Source organism: Leucopleurus acutus, assembly GCF_964270905.1.
Source record: "Leucopleurus acutus genome assembly, chromosome: 2".
NCBI lineage: Eukaryota > Metazoa > Chordata > Mammalia > Artiodactyla > Delphinidae > Leucopleurus > Leucopleurus acutus.
This window is the reverse complement of record NC_139143.1, coordinates 135,705,290-135,722,810: the sequence shown is the minus strand read 5'-3', so window position 1 is coordinate 135,722,810 and position 17,521 is coordinate 135,705,290. Positions and strand designations below refer to the sequence as shown.

The window sequence follows — 17,521 nt, the reverse complement described above, 5'->3', positions numbered from 1 at the left end:
TTCGCCTGTGAAGCCATCTGGTCCTTGGCTTTTTTTTATTGGAAGATTTTTAATCGCAGTCTCAATTTCAGTACTTATGACTGGTCTGTTTATATTTTCTATGTCTTCCTGGTTCAGTCTGTTTATATTTTCTATTTCTTCCTGGTTCAGTCTTGGAAGTTTGTACTTTTCTAAGAATTTGTCCATTTCTTCCAGATTATCCATTTTATTGGCCTACAGTTGCTTGCAGTAATCTCTCATGATCCTTTGTATTTCTGCAGTGTCAGTTGTTTCTTCTCCTTTTTCATTTCTAATTCTGTTGTTTTGAGTCTTCTCCCTTTTTTTCTTGATGAGTCTGGCTAATGGTTTATCAATTTTGTTTATCTTCTCAAAGAACCAGCTTTTAGTTTTATTGATCTTTCCTATTGTTTCCTTCATTTCTTTTTCATTTATTTCTAGTCTGATCTTTATGATTTCTTTCCTTCTGCTAACTTTGGGGTTTTTTGTTCTTCTTTCTCTAATTGCTTTAGGTGTAAGGTTAAGTTGTTTATTTGAGATGTTTCTTGTTTCTTGAGGTAGGATTGTATTGCTATAAACTTCCCTCTTAGAACTGCTTTTGCTGCATCCCATAGGTTTTGGGTCATTGTGTTTTTATTGTCATTTGTTTCTAGGTATTTTTTGATTTCCTCTTTGATGTCTTCAGTGCTCTTGGTTATTAAGTAGTGTATTGTTTAGCCTCCATGTATTTGTATTTTTTACAGATTTTTTTCCTGTAATTGATATCTAATCTCATAGCATTGTGGGATCTTCACAGACCGGGGCACGAACCCGTGTCCCCTGCATCGGCAGGTGGACTCTCAACCACTGCGCCACCAGGGAAGCCCAGCACTGGGTTTTCATACAATATGAGGAATGGAACTGGAGTTATAAATTTGGTAGGTTAGTTCACTAGCATAAATTTATAAATCTGTTTTTTGTAAGTTGTATTGGTTTGGGGCTGCTCGAATGTTTAAAAATTCATCCTTTTCCCTCTCCCACTTTTTTTGTCTTATAATTAAAAAAATTCCCTGTGAAATTACATCCTGTTGCAGTTGACTTAAAGGGAATACAAGTAAAGGCCTTGATTTGTGCTGCATGGGCTGGAATTAAAGGAAGGCTGCTGCATGTGTCTGGGATGGACCATTGAAGTGGCACTGGCAAACAAAGGAAGAAACCCAGAGAGAAGTACAGCTCAGATGGGAGGATGGGGGTTGAGCTAAAGCTGCCTCTTCCCAACTTGAAATCTCTTATGGACCACTTACATGGTAATCTTTGGAATGTTTTATGTTTTTATAGAACAGCCACTTTGAGATGGAAGTCCAGAATTTCATTCAGACACCATGGGAAAATTTCAAATGCATTTTTGTGTAATAAAGATACCCTGTTTGGATATTTATTTTATTCATATTTAATTTAAATTTGGATAAAAATATTTCTCCAAGTCCCTCAGAAAGAATAAATAAGCAGTTTACATTCTAAAGTCTTTCATGTCCAAATACTTGTCTTTCTTTTGTTCTCAAATATAAATGATGATTCATCCGAATAGCAGATTCCTGGATTGCCATTTTGTTAGAAGTTGAAAATGGCTTACTATTTTCTAGCCTCAGAGATGCAGATGAGACATATGAAACTGATTTGCTATCCTTTCCTTTGTAATTAACTGCTTTTTTTCTGTGCCTTTGGAATTGGGTAATTTTACCATAAGTCTAGCACTTAGTAACACTTTTGATTTGAAGATTCAAGTCTGTCTTAAACAAAGGGCACTTTTTTCTTATATTTCTTTGATTATTTCCTCACCATCTGTTTCTTACTCTCCTGCTTTATGTATTAAATATATATTTTCATACTGAGTATCCTGAATGTATCTACATGTCTCTTTTCTAACTGATTTCCATTTTTTCGTGTTTTTATAAGATTGTGCCTTTATTTGATCTAGATTACCAATTCAGTCTTCATCTGTATTCTATTTTTAATTTCCCTACTCAGTTTTTGATTCAAAAATGTCTATTATTTTTTAAATACCCTTTTCTCCTGTTTACTGTCCTTAAGAGAGATATTTTCTAAATTCTCTTCTGTTTCCTCCCATAAGTCTGCCTCGTTAGGAGTCAGGTACCTCTTCTGATTGTTTGGCTTCATCTCTATCCTTCATGTGAGTCCCCTTAAATGACCTGTGGTTTCTCTTTACTCATTTCAGTGAGTGTGGGTTCTTGCAGCACCTATGAAGGTCAGGCTATTTGGGACTCAGGTAGTATCAGGCAGTGAGAGAAGATTCTTTTGCAGTGATCAGTGGTAAACAAGTTGTCATGAGAGGGTCTCACATGGCAGCTGAGGGAGTGAGAAATGAAGAGGCCTCCAGAAATGGTTCTCAAACCTCTAGTTGTATATTAGAACCATCCGGGGTGCTCTGAAAAATCACCTATGCCCAGACTCTTCCCTACTAGTTCAATCACAATCTCTAGGGCAGGGCTCAGTGCATTTTCCAAATACTCTGAAGTGAGCAGCCACTGCTGAGAAGCTTTGCAGGAGAGTCTCAGGTTTCTCCAGGTATGAGCAATAAGTGGGAGCCCTCTTCCAGCTGCAGGGAAGAGGAACCATCCAGCCCAGAAGTGAAGCTCTCGCCACAGACAGCTAGAGGAGGCAAGGCTGTTACCTGCCCAGAATCCTCGTGGGGCCTTTAAAGAACCTGTACCCAGGTAAGGGAGAAGTTGTGTGGGTAGCAGCAAGCAAGGCATGAATCTCTGTTTTCACTTACTTAAATGCCTCCTTCTCCTTTCTGCTCCTGTCCCTCCCCAACCCACCTACCTATTATAAGTCACACTTTACCTAGGATTTTATCGTCGAAATGATTGCCATATGTAAACATGGCTTGTGTATCTCATTACTATCTTATTTATTTATTTTTGGCTGTGTTGGGTCTTTGTTGCTGCACGCGGGCTTTCCCTAGTTGCAGCGAGCTAGGGCTACTCTTTGTTGCGGTGTGCGGGCTTCTCATGTGGAATTTGACCAATTAAATTTCACTATAGGCTCTTACCATATTCTCTATATTTCATTATCTTTCCTTATGCAAGTTTATCCTTCTGTCGTAAAAATACTTCTGAAAGGAATATTATTTTGAATTTATTTTTAGGAAAATAATTCTTCTAATGAGAAGACCCTATTAATCTAAATCTGTCTACTTACTCCTAAATTGTTTCCTATTTCTTACCACTTAATAAATGGTAAATTTGCCATTTTCATCTGATAATCCAGTACTGAATGCTTAGGTGTTGAAGAACTCACTCTGTTTCTCTTTAAACATTTCTTATGTTCCAGGTAATTTTCTAAAATGAGTATGGCTCTTCTTTTTTTTTTTTTTTTTTTTTTTTTTGCGGTATGCGGGCCTCTCACTGTTGTGGCCTCTCCTGTTGCGGAGCACAGGCTCCGGACGCACAGGCTCAGTGGCCATGGCTCACAGGCCCAGCCGCTCCGCGGCATGTGGGATCTTCCTGGCACCAGGGCATGAATCCATGTCCCCTGCATCGGCAGGCGGACTCTCAACCACTGCGCCACCAGGGAAGCCGAAGTATGGCTCTTCTGTAAAAGGTCCAATTATGAAAAGTTGCAAAGAAGAGTAGATTTGGTGTTTATTGACAAATCTTAAAGACTATATACAAATGAAAGGCCAAAGACTGAGATTTTTGAATGATTATAAAACTCTCTCTGTATCAGGAAAGTAATCTTAGGAAAGTCCTTCCAGCAAATTCTGGGTATTTGTGGCCATCACCTTTATCAGTTCCCTTTTATCCGAGAAAAATGCAGAAATCCTGAGATAATAGTTACATGGAAAAGATGTCTCTGGGAGTAACTGAAAAAGAAGCCCTATGCATTTTAATGGTTTTCAATCCTAGCTTTATGTAAGAATCATCTGGGAAAATCTTTAAAATAGTAATGCCTAGGACCTACTCCAAACTAATTAAAGTTGAATCCAATTACTTTAAAGCTTCCCAGGTAATACTAACATGCAGGTGGGTTGAAAACCACTGCTCTGAAAACAAAGCTCAGCTACAAATCAGGTAGCACCAGGTTGAGCATTGCTATGGTATTAAGCAAGCCAAGGAGAAACATGGAACCGATGTCAGTGTTGGGCAGCATGGTGATAGTGGGACACAGCTTGAGGAGGGACTCATCCAGCTAGAGGATGATGACCCTGGACCATCAGTGTCAGCATCACCTGGAACCTTCTAGACATGCAAATTATTAGGCCCCAGCCCAGACCTACAGAATCAAAAACTCTGCCAGTGGGGGCCCCCAATCTGTGTTTTAACTAGTCTTCCATGTTTGAGAACCACTGGGCTAGAGCAGGGTTTCTCCATCATTACTGTCCATGGGAATCACCTGGGGGATCTTGTTAACTGCAGCTGTCATCTGGGATGAGGTCAGAGATTCTGCATTTCAAACAAGCTGCCAGGTGATGCCAGTGCTGCTGGATGGAAGACAACACTTTGAATAGCAAGAGACCAGAGATCAAAAATGAAAGAGGCATGCAGTTACCAGGAGTTACTATGGTACTGGTGGTGGTGGTTATGATGTAAGGTTTAGGCTAAGCTGAAAGCTGTGTGACTCAGATCTGACATCTTGGGTTAGTGTAGGAGTGAGGTTTGTGAGCACTGGTGGAGGCTGGTATCCTGTTATAATTAACGTAACTTATAAGACCAGGAGCTGCATCTCAAGATTTGGAGGAAGTAAATCTGTGCAATATAGCCAGTGTAATCAGCATATCATTGTTGATATGGGGAAAAAACTTACCGCCTTATGCTCTGTTATTTAAGTAATCGTTCCTCTATGGCTGAAAAAGGACTCACTGCAAGATGATTGGCTTCCTAGAACAGGCAGTTTCTGGAGATACTATAAATTCTAATAAAAGGTTCAGTTCTCTGAGGAGTCCCCATAATTTTTAATGACTTCTTTTTCTATTTAATGATATTTCTAAAATCCAAATCTGAGTATGCACTGCCCTGTTTAAACCCTGCAGCAGCTCCTCACTGAAGGAGATTGGCCAGCAGTGCTTTACTTGGCTCATAAGGCCTTGGTGATCTGGCCTTTATTTACCCCTTTAGCCTCATTTCTTACCAATCCATCTCCAGTCTCTACCCCATATCCCTTTCAAGTTTAGCAACACTGAACTACTTTTGGTTCCTCAAATGAGCTGGGCTTTCCTTTGCCTCTGGCTGACCCTTTGTTCATGTTATTGCCTTGGCCTAGAATCAATTTCTCTCTCTTAAATCTTGTTGCCTCTTCACTAACTCTCTGGGTCTCACCTGAGGAGCCACCTCCTCTAGGAAACTTGGAGATCCTCACATTAGGAATCTCTCTGTGGCAACTGGTGTTTGTCCGTTCGCTTATCTGAATCTCCATTGAAGAGATAATATTTCACTCTTGCTGTCATATGCCTGGAGTATAGTAGTCATTCAGTAAACACTTGTAGAATAAAATCAATAAATTAAAATTACAGTTGTATGGGATAGCAGAGCTACTGTTAACAAAAATTAAAATGAAGTTGTCTGTAAGAATTCTTTATTTGAACTTGGTTTAGGGCCAATCATTCAAGCATGAGTGACAGTACAAAATTGCCACAAAGCTGCTTGAAGAGAAGCAACTGTTAGAAGTGGTCTTAAAAGCAAAACTCGGAGCCTAGATATGCTGCCAGTTGGACTTATCTGTATGTACTAGATCCTCTTAATTTCCTCAACCAAATTTTCTTTCTTTTGGCCTAGGTTACACCCTAATTCTTGTGTAAATTCTTGACATTTTCCTGTACTTGTGTGTGTGTGTGTGCATGTGCGTGTGTGTGTGTGTGTGTGTGTGTGTGTGATAGTTTTGGTCCTCTGAGCACCGAGCAAGCAAAATTTACTTGGTCTTTGAATCTTGAAACTATGTGCCTGTTTGTCTTTATTTTGGACTCTGATTTCAAACTTCAACTTAGCCAGACTTAAGCAACTCAAAAGGAACATTACTCAGCTATTGATATCCTCACTAAAGACAGGATCAATGATGCCTTTATAAACTACAGAAAGGAAAGGGAAAGCAACAGTATCATCCTGGAAAATACTGTCATAAAACACACTGCACGTTATCTTTAAATGTGTCTAATGGGTCATTAGCCATATATTATGCTATCACATAATGGTATACATATATATAAATTCAAAAATATAAATATATACAAATATAAAATATATATAATTAAAATTATATAATACATAATATATAATAAGACATTATTTTTCCCTTCTCTACATGCCCAACTTCCATTTTATGCAACTTTTTCTATGTATTATTAAAATATTCTATTTTAACATGGATAGTTCTATAAATGATTTCAAAGTAAAAGTATTGGCTTTTATCGGCTGTACATAAAAACAAAATAGTAGTGAAAGAAGTTTGTGATAAAGCTGAATTACATAAACCACTAATATTTATTTGTGTTAGGAACAAACTCCTTTTTCTTATGGCTGCACAATGGAAACATGTTCTGACATCCTGGTAAATCATACACAACAAAAATCTGAGTAAATTGTATTTTGAGTCCAAATGATCTTGTTTTACTTTAGATTACGACATATTTGTCCAATTGTCTTCTGGACACCATCACCTGGATGCCCCACAGGCATCTAAAACTTAACATATCCAAAATAAAGCTCAGCATTTCTCACTCTAATCTCTTATCCACTCCAATCTGCTTTTCATCCTATGATCTCCACCTAAGTACAAAACACCAAAGTACATCTAGTCACCAAGACCAAAAGCTGGAAATCATTCTGTTGAATGTGGTAGTGATAAGAGCATAGGCTCGGAAATCAGACTGCTATGTCTAAATCCAGCTTCTGCCACGTGTTAGCTTTGTGACTTTGGGCAAGTTATTTTACCTCATCAAGACTTGGGTTTGGCATCTGTAAAACTGCACTTAATACAATGATTTACTACAGAATAAATGAGGTAAGAACACACTACCACCAATGTCCAACTGATTTGAAGTCCTATTGATTCTGTACCTGAGTATTTCTTTTGTCTGGGCTCTCCTCCACATTTCTGATGCCTAGAAAATTATATAGCATTACATACATACACAATGCCAGTGAAAGACCAATTATTACATATTCAGGCTACCCCTTGTAAGTACACAGAGAAACTGCCTTACTTAGTTTTCTAGGCCTACTTTTTTTTGCAGTATATTGGTTAAAGTTTGAAATAAATCCTGACATTAATTTGGGGTGATATAGTAAAGCTCAAGAAGTCTTTCTTTAAAAATCTGGAATTATAATTACTATATACAATTATCATCTGCAATAGTGAAATATTATAATTAATATTTTATAAACTAGGAATATTCAGAATGCTAATCTAGCATATTGTAACTCATAACCATTATGAAATATACATGCTTGACAAAGCTTACATTTAATATAGATTGCATAATCTAAGACAAATATAAAATAATGCTTTAGAAGTTCAAACTGAAAGTTTGAGGTAGTTATGATGATTACCTTTTTGTTTTTTTAATGCCATATGATCTGTCTTTTGTGATCTTTGATTCTGCCTCAGATATGGAGGTAGCAATATCCTTTTCAAATTCCAACTGAAAATCAAATGTCAGGGGTATCACTGAAATCTTTTTCTTTACTTCACTCTGAAGGCAGTTTTTCTGCAGCAAATCCAAAACATAACTCAGTGAAAAAGGGAGCACTTTTCATATAAGGCAAATCCGGTATGGAAAGGACAAAATTAATCTCACTTCATACATACACACACTCACACACAGAATTTATGTGGCAGGCAACAATGGAAAAATAATGCAGACTGAAAATTGGAGGCCTTGTGTACCAACTCTTTTTCTATCTACGAAATGAGGGTGTTGGACTAGATGATCATGAAGGCTCCCTCCAAAATCCAAAGTCCAGAATTTAAGAACGGCCTATATATTTAGCAAAGACAATATTGATACATAGAGTTATTGGAACTATAGCTGGCAGCTCTCTCCAACCTGCTCTTCTCCCTAGAGCCACACACATGGTGGAACATGAGCCAGAAATAGAGTTAAGAAAGCAATCGAAAGAGAACTTTGTTCAAATATTTATACAGATGGACTGAAGAGGGAAAAGCGTAAAGCTAAAGAGTGAGTTAAGGAGCCGAAAATCTTCTTTAAAACATTCTCTCAGAGCACAGCACAGAGGCATAAAGAGATAAAAACTTGAAAAAGAAGTCAAAGGATATGGGAACTTCTGTTTCTGCCAGTGAGGGATTAAGTGGTACAGGAATTGTCCTGTTATACACAAGTAGTAAAACCAGCCAAAGTATGTGAAAACAACTACAATCAGGCATGAGGAAACAGGCAGAGCAGGACCATGATCCCTGAAGAAAGGGAAACAAATTACGTAAACCCTACAATAGCCTAGCTTACTTCTTGGAGGCAGTTTCTAGACTGACGCACAAGGAGGGGGAACTTAAACCAAAGCTTGTGGCTCTGACCTTGTTGAGTTGGAGAGACAGACCCTGCACCAGCAATCACACTCTTGGGCATTCACCCCAGAGAAATGAAAACTTACGTTCATACAAAAACCTGTACACAAATATTCATAGCAGTTTTACTTCATCTTATTTTTTTTAGCAGCTTCATTTTTAAAAGCAAGCATTTTTAAAAGCAAGATATTGAAAACAACCCAATGTCCTTCAATGGGTGAGCAGTTGAAACTCTGTACATCCATATAATGGAATACTACTCAGCAATAAAATTTATATATTATTTATCATATAAAAGCTATTGCTTCATGCAAAAACTTAGATGGACCTCAGGGGCATAGTGAAATATTCAATCTCAAAATTTTACACACTGAATAATTCCATTTATATACCATTCTCAAAATTACAAAATTATAGATATGGAGAACAGATTAGTCCTTGCTGGGGTTAGAGACAGAGAACTGAGGTGAGGGCATGGATACAAATATAAAGAAGTAACATGAGGGAGTACTTTTATAGGATGGAAGTGTCCTGTGTCTTGATTGCGGTGACTTCCGTAAATCTGGAGCGGGATAAAATTGCATAAAACTACAGACCCAAACGAATGAAGGTTAAAAAATGGTGACAACTCAATAAAGTCTGTAGTCTACTTAACAGTAATACACCCGTGTCAATATTGGATGTAACACATATTGGTTTTGCTATTGAACTACAACTCTGTAAGATGTCACCGACAGGGTCAACTGGGTGAAAGGTACCTGGAACTCTTTGTACTATTTCTGCAACTTCCTGTGAGTCTATGATTATTTCAAAATAAAAGTTTTTAAAAGATTAAAAAACAATTACCAAAGTGATTTATATACTGTATTTCATGTTTTTGTCAATAGAAAAAAATAGATAATCCACCTTCATAAATGTATATATGTACATGTATATTTATATTATGGATATTTGTAAGTAAAGATAAATGTATGTATACATACAGATATTCATACTTGTATATCTTTGTAAGAGTACAAAAGATGTGGATGAATAAACCTCAACTGCTAAAATGTGTCTGTCTCAGAGGAAAGGATTAGAGGGAAGAGGCCAAAGACTATTAATATTTCTTTATATAATTTTCCTTTTGTATAATTTTCTTTATACATATCTATATGTTGCTTAACTTGTTTCCAAAAGTATAATTTGAAAATTAAGAAAAGGTTTTAAAAATGATTATATATACTTTCAGAAGAATCTCCAGAGAATTTTCTATCAGTAACACAAGAATAGTAACACAAAATGAGAAAATATGTGGAAATGCTTTGCCCAAACGAAGCTCCCAGGAAAAGTAAGAATTATTATTACTAATTATAACTTAAAATTTTATGTAAAAGGGAATTTCATGACAAATTTAATAGATTTATCTGATTATATTTTTTAAAGTATATTACAATTCATTTTAAACAAAAAATAAAAAAGCAATAAACTTTGGGGTGTCAAAGTCTAAAAGGTTTGCTTTAGTTAAGTTACCCCTGGTTTGCTATTCAAAATTTTGATAGCTATAACAGAATTAATTTATTCCATTTTCAGTATTCCTTTATTTTCTGAATGAAAGGAGATAATTATGAAAAATTAAAAAGAAACCAAATTATTATTCAAACACCAACGTTTTCATTTTCAAATTGCAAATATGTTCATTCACTTAAGAGTTCCTCTCTGTGATGTCTTCCTTGATTTCTCAGACTCTATTGTTCCTTATATATGCCTCATTTATTCACATTGTTATATTATTTTACAAGTCTTTTTGCAACCAAATTAAATTGCTCACATATGGTAAAAAATCTGGTGTTTCAGAACTGTATTCTTTATTAATATTTTATATTGGATTTTATAAGAGACTCACCCTTTTTAGTTTAATTATTTTCTATGAACTTTATTTCTAATTTGGTAGCTATACCAAATATGTTCTTCCTTTTAATGAACCAGCTAAACAAGTCTTTATGTTTAACAGGTTAGTAAGAACTATAGGAGTAGTCACATTTACTGTTTGACTGCTTAGGATTCTTTTGTTTAAATTTACTTATTTTATTTATTTATTTTTGGCTGCGTTGGGTCATTGTTGCTGCGCGTGGGCTTTCTCTAGTTGCAGCAAGTGGGGGCTACTCTTGGTTGCGGTGTGCGGGCTTCTCACTGTGGTGGCTTCTCTTGTTGTGGAGCACGGGCTCTAGGCACACGGGCTTCAGTACTTGCGGTTCGTGGGCTCTAGAGCACAGGCTCAATAGTCGTGACGCATGGGCTTAGTTGCTCCCCGGCACATGGGATCTTCCCGGACCAGGGCTCAAACCCGTGTCCCCTACATTGGCAGGCGGATTCTTAACCACTGCACCACCAGGGAAACCCAGTATTTTTTTTTTTTAAGCAGGTTAGATACATCACAACCAAATACAGCAGCTAGCTAAAAGTTACCTTGTATATTTAATTAATTATTTATAGTATTACATAGATGACTCTTTCAACTAATATAATTAATTGTTTTTTACAAATTGGTTTGTAGCCTTATACTAATGCATCATTAACTAAGAAATAAAAATCGTTCACATTTGAAATGATAACCTTTGAATGGAAAATTGAATTTTAGCCTATATTTTACAAACCTTTGCTCTTATGGCCAAGAGTGTCTTTGCTTGCTCATCCAGAATATCTAACTTCTCTAAGACTTTTTTTGCCATTGTCAGTCAGTAAATTCCTATTTTAAAAGGAGGGGAAAAAATAATAAATCTCCAAAGCAATTAAATTTAAACATATAATCAATTATTTAGGCATAAATTAAGAGATCCACTTTTACAATACTGTTTTAGGTAAAGAAAAGAACTGTATAGATCATGGAATAAACCACAGAACTGTAGAGGTACCCAAGTTTTTTAGATAGAAGCTCATATGATCAGAATTCCCGGAAGCATGTGGGCCCCAGGAATTTTTTTTTTTTTTTTTTTTTCCGGTACGGTACGCGGGCCTCTCACTGCTGTGGCCTCTCCCGTTGCCGAGCACAGGCTCCGGACGCGCAGGCTCAGTGGCCATGGCTCACGGGCCCAGCTGCTTCGCGGCACGTGGAATCCTCCCAGACCGGGGCACGAACCCGTGTCCCCTGCATCGGCAGGCGGATTCTCAACCACTGCGCCACCAGGGAAGCCCAGGAATTTTTAAATGTATGATAAAGGTGAGTTGGAGAAAGTTCAAGATTACTGTATGAGAACCAGATGTGACTCATACCTGAAGCAAGGGCATGCAGCTTGATTTATACCTATTTTCTTTTTGTCATGATTTAATTTTAATGAAAGTAAATAAGAAGAGCTCACATTTACAGAGTTAATTACATTCAAATTAAATTGGTCAATGGGAGCTTCCCTGGTGGCACAGTGGTTGAGAGTCCGCCTGCCGATGCAGGGGACACGGGTTCATGCCCCGGTCCGGGAAGATCCCACATGCCGCGGAGTGGTTGGGCCCGTGAGCCCTGGCTGCTGAGCCTGCGCGTCCGAAGCCTGTGCTCCGCAACGGGAGAGGCCACAACAGTGAGAGGCCCGCGTACCAAAAATAAATAAATAAAATAAATTGGTCAATGATCCAAAACTGTTAATACAGCACTTAGAAGACAAACAGTCACACAGAAGGAGCAGCAACCAAACTGGTGAGGTTCTGTTGCCATAATAGTTCTTACTTTCCAGTTAATTAATTTGCTGAAAATTTCATCTGGGGTCAGATGGTCCACATTAGTTTTGGGGACCTGAGTGTTAGCCATCAGGACTTGGTCTAATTTATTTCCACTTTCAGATGAGAAAATTAAAAGCCACAAAATACCTTACAATGCAATACAAATAGCTAGGGGCAGAGTGGAGGCAAGGATCAGAAATATTAACCCAAATCTCCCTCTATTTTATTTATTTTAAAAATTTGAGTAGACATTTATGCATTTGACATATTTTTGCTCAGTGAATTGAATGGGCTCCAGCGGCATTTAAATGTAAAAGTTCACAGAAAGTATTGTATTCATTAATATTTCTAATGAACATCAATGTCAACACTAAGGTTCTTTCTAGCTCAAAAAATTTTATGAGATGTCTCCCATATTGTATATTATTCAATCAGTATCACACAGAGACAATAAAGCATGAAAAGACAAGAATTAAGAATCCTGTGCCAGGAGGGGTGGGATAGGGAGGGTGGGAGGGAGCCGCAAGAGGGAGGGGATATGGGAACATATGTATATGTATAACTGATTCACTTAGTTATAAAGCAGAAACTAACACACAGTTGTAAAGCAATTATACCCCAATAAAGATGTTAAAAAAAAAGTACAAAAGAATAAACTACTTAGGAATAAAAAAAAAAAAGAATCCTATGCCAAAAGCTCATATTATTTTGTACTTGGTTTCTTTTAGCTCTCTTTTCTACTTTCTTTCCTTTACTACCTATTGTCCTGGGAGTGAATTCCTGGTGCTCTGCTAGTGTCTTTCCATCCCAGCATGCCCTCTGACATTTTGCTACATCTAAATACTTCACCTCTCTCCCATGATGTAATCCAATGTGACAAAGGGCTTTTGTGGGCTATGAGGCTGCGGGCAGATAGCCTGTCTTGTTGTGAACCACATAACCTTTGGTTGCGGGTTGGAAAGGAGAGAGGCAGGGCAAGGGTGTTAGCACAGTGTGAATGCCTCAGACCTCTGGGTCTCCTACAGGAGAGGAGGGGAGAGATTTTGGAAGAGAATAGAGATTATCTGGATGCTATATACTGTCTTTTCAGATTCAGGATCCACCCCTCTTATATATCCTAAAAACAACTTCAGGAATTTTAGTTTCTGTGTTTCCCTTAAACATAATATGACTTCAAGTATGGGGAAGGATGCTATATTTCTCACCAAAATTTATTTTACTGGGGACAAAGGTTTCTATTTCTAAATGAGAGAGAGAGTTAAAGAACTAGAGGAACCGGCATATTGAAACGAATGTATTTCCAAGTTTGGGGAAGGTAAAAATTACATGAGGGAACTGAGACATGCTACTTACTGTGAGAGGGATGGAAAGCAGGTCCTTTTAAAGGGTAAAGTGTCTTTTGGATCTTACTTTTAGAGTCCCTCATCTTTAACATCACATCAGAATTTTAAGCTATACCACATCATCCCATTTTTTACACACACACACGCACACAGAGCTGCAATTTGAAAGAATTTTTGGTTTTGATTTAAAATTATTTTGCTATGAATAAGTTATTTAGCTATGATATGATTTCTGGCAAGTCACTGTGCATATCATGAGTTTCTTTGAAGTGAAGAATACGGAATTTGACACTTAATGAAATTGACAGAATGTTATTAGTTTCAGTTTTGCAGTTTTATTTTCATATTTTGGAACCAATACTTCCTTTTTCAGTTTGCAAATGCTTTCATAGGTCTTTGGCAATGTGCCAATGGTTCCCAGTGGAGGAAGGGCACTGGGAGAAAGTGGAGGTGAGACTAACACTACAGACTAACTTGCTTGCTTTCATCATTATACCAAGGGTTCCGAGGACCTAGCTGTGTCTCTTCAAGTAAATGCTGAGAGCAAAGGAACATCAGGTCCAATATGATGTTGCATCCCAACTGCTTTTGCATGAACTAAAAACTAATCTTTTGATGCAAAATGCATCTACTGTATTAAACGTTCCTCAATTTGACCTTCTGTGTTTCAGTCCTTTCTTTTCTTTTTTTTTTTTTTTTGCGGTACGCGGGCCTCTCACTGTTGTGGCCTCTCCCGTTGCGGAGCAAAGGCTCCAGACGCGCAGGCTCAGCGGCCATGGCTCACGGGCCCAGCCGCTCCGCAGCGTGTGGGATCCTCCCGGACCAGGGCACGAACCCGTGTCCCCTGCATCGGCAGGCAGACTCTCAACCACTGCGCCACCAGGGAAGCCCTTAATGTCTATTTTAAACCAGCATATTGGCTTCATACTTCTGCTTCATATTTATACTTCTATGGGCATAAATTCTGCTTCATTGTCCTATTTCTATGAGCATACATTTTCATTTAATGATAAACATTTCATTTGGCCTCCAGCTACTAACTCTATTACATGAAAGACACTGTGTTAGGTATTCTACCAAATTTATTGGGTAAGTTGGCACCTGGCAGACATTTTTCTTGTGACACCCATCTTCCTAGGCAAGGCAAATAGTCTCTCCTATTTCAGGTAAGAATTTCTTCAACTTCCACTTCTCATACCAGAGTCTCATCGGCATCCATTCCCATCTCACCTGTATTTTAATTTTAATAGAAGTGTTTCCTCTCCCATCCAAAGCTAATCCCTCCCAAATACTCTAGGTTCTACTACCTCTGGCCTCCTAAAAGAATTACTTCCATTTTTTATCCTCTTTCCTCTATCTTTCATTGGTTTCCTTCCCCAATTTCTTCTCCTTAGCATGCTTAAGTCTCTTCTATTTAAAAAAAGAAAAAAGGGAAAAACACTCCTCCTCTAACCTTACTAGCCATTATTCTCTCCCATCTTCCCTTTATTGCCAAATTTCTTAAGCTAGTTGTTTATACTTAGGTTTTCTAATTTTTTACATCCCTTGTCCTTCTCAGTCAGCCATCATTTGACTTCCTCTTAAACTATTCCTCTAAATCTGCTCTCATAAGTCACCAGGGTCACCATCTTATACATAGGTGGGCACTTTTCTGCTCTTATTTACCTTATTTGAGTTTTTATAACTTTTGCTAATGTTGACCACCCCTTTCTATGGGTCTCCCTTCTCTTGGTTTCTGTGACAACAGTCACATCTTCTTGCCTTCTCTGAACATTCCTTGCCAATGTCTTCAACTTGCTCTTCTTTCTCAGACCGCTTCCTAAATACTAGTGTTCCTAAATGTTCAGCCATCTTTTCCACTATTCCATATATTCTTCCAGGATGAGCTTCCAAACCCAAACCATGGGTTTGGAAGTAAATACCATTTATTTCTAAAGAAAATCTCTCTTCTGAGTTCCAAACCTATATACCTCACTCAATCCAGATTTCCCACAGGTAGCCCAAAGGTAGGTCTAAAAGTAAATCTATTCTTCTGCTCCCTTAGCCAAAAATCTCTTCCAACCTTTATTATCACATAGGCATCTCTTTATTATCACACAGGTTGTATCTTAGGCATCCAGCCCATAAACTTAGGAGTTGTAATGGTTCTCAATCCTAGTTACACTGCAGAATGAACTCAAACGGTTTGAAGAAATACAAATTCCCAGTTACCACCTCAGATCCACTAAGTCAGGATTTATGGAGGTAAAGTCTCAGGATCTATTTTTTAAAGCCATTCTGATGCAGCCATTCCCCAAACCAGAATTTTGTCACCACTCTCCTGGAAAACTCCCTCCCATCCTTTCCCTAAGTATATAACAGTCACTTTCTCTTGTATATGCTACATCCTACATATCTTTTTAGTTTTTTTCCTCTTATCCATTCACATTGCTATTGCCTCAGTCTAAGATTCCATAACTTGTTGTCTGGATTATTGTAGTAGTTTCAAAATATGTCTGTACATTTGTTCCATCCTATCCATTTTATTCTTCACTTTTGCCTGAATTATGTTTTCAAGAAAAATACAATCACATGCCTCCCTGACTGCAGCTTCAATGCCTCCCTATAGCTTTCAGGACAAAGGTCAAGCTCCTTGATTTATCATGCAAGGCTCATGGTTTGGCCTCTGACTAAGCCTTTAACCTCACCTGCCTCTCTCTCACGTATACTTGATATTCCAGTCCTAATGAACAACTTGCAATTCTTGAATGTGTTGTATTTTCCTTTACTTGTTGCTTTGTCTTTGCTGTTCCCTCTGCCTACAATGCTGTTATCCATTCCCTGTATTTCTAAGTCCCATTCATCTCTCAAGACCCAACACAAATAACACCTCCGCTGGGAGGCTTTCCCTGATACACTGTGATTTAGATGTCCAATGTCTGTGTTCACAGGATAGTCCATGTATACTGCTATCCTAGTACTTAATCACACTTTATTAAAGCATTTGTTATACTTGATTCCCCCCTATACTGTTTCTTGAAGGCAGGAAACATGTCTAATTCATCTTTGCATCCCTAATACCTAACAAACTGATTAAATGAATTAACCATCAGCCATAGAGGAAATGGAAAACAGTAAATGTTACACTTGCTTTCATCCTGCATTTACATTTATGAGTATACATAAATCTTTGACAGAGTCCTCTTGAGGTTCTTCTAGATCAAGCCATAGCATTAAAAAACACTGCTTTCGGGTTTCCCTGGTGGCACAGTGGTTGAGGGTCTGCCTGCCGATGCAGGGGACACGGGTTCGTGCCTCGGTCCGGGAGGATCCCACGTGCCGTGGAGCGGCTGGGCCCGTGAGCCATGGCCGCTGAGCCTGTGCGTCCGGAGCCTGTGCTCCGCAATGGGAGAGGCCACGACAGTGAGAGGCCCGCGTACCGCAAAAACAAAACAAAACACTGCTTTCTCTCCCACCTTCAAACTTAGAAAGGCAGCATAGTATACTGGTTAAGAACATGGACTCTAAAATCAGACTGCCTGGGTTTGAATCCTTGGCTCTGCTACTTACCAGCTGTATGACTGTGGGCTAATTGCCTAAGCTTTCTGTGTTGTCCCATCCATAAAATGGGAATAATAGGAGGACCTACTTCATGGGGTTATGAGGTTTAATTGAGTGAATGCAAGTGACACATTAAGTGCTTGATAAGAAAAGAAGTAATATAAGTAATGATACACTTACCAGTTAGGGTTAAGATGTGTGAGATTACGTATAAATTCTGCAAAATGCATGTTCCTCATATGCATATCATTTTGGTTTTTTCTGCATACCTGCCACTATGCAATCACCAATGGTTTCCATACGTATCATGGCCTAATTGCTTCCTTCACAGTATATTTCTTCAATTATACCCATACTAAATGCTTGGAACTTGGGAAACAATAAGTATTCAGCAAGTCAGTATCTTCTATTTTAATCCAGAAATTCAGTATCTT

At 38.1% G+C, this 17,521-nt stretch overlaps 1 protein-coding gene across 1 annotated transcript in view; it reads right to left on the bottom strand.

Annotated features, from left to right (window-relative positions):
• Positions 1–11,225, bottom strand: part of LOC309974539 (uncharacterized protein C1orf141 homolog) — a gene marked incomplete at both ends in the record, with an annotated part of 39,788 nt that extends 28,563 nt beyond the window's left edge. Inside the window, 2 exon segments of the mRNA XM_082859197.1 lie at positions 7,542–7,699; positions 11,151–11,225. Of these exon segments, the coding sequence (XP_082715323.1) occupies positions 7,542–7,699; positions 11,151–11,225 (233 nt within the window).
• Positions 11,226–17,521: the final 6,296 nt, after the last annotated feature.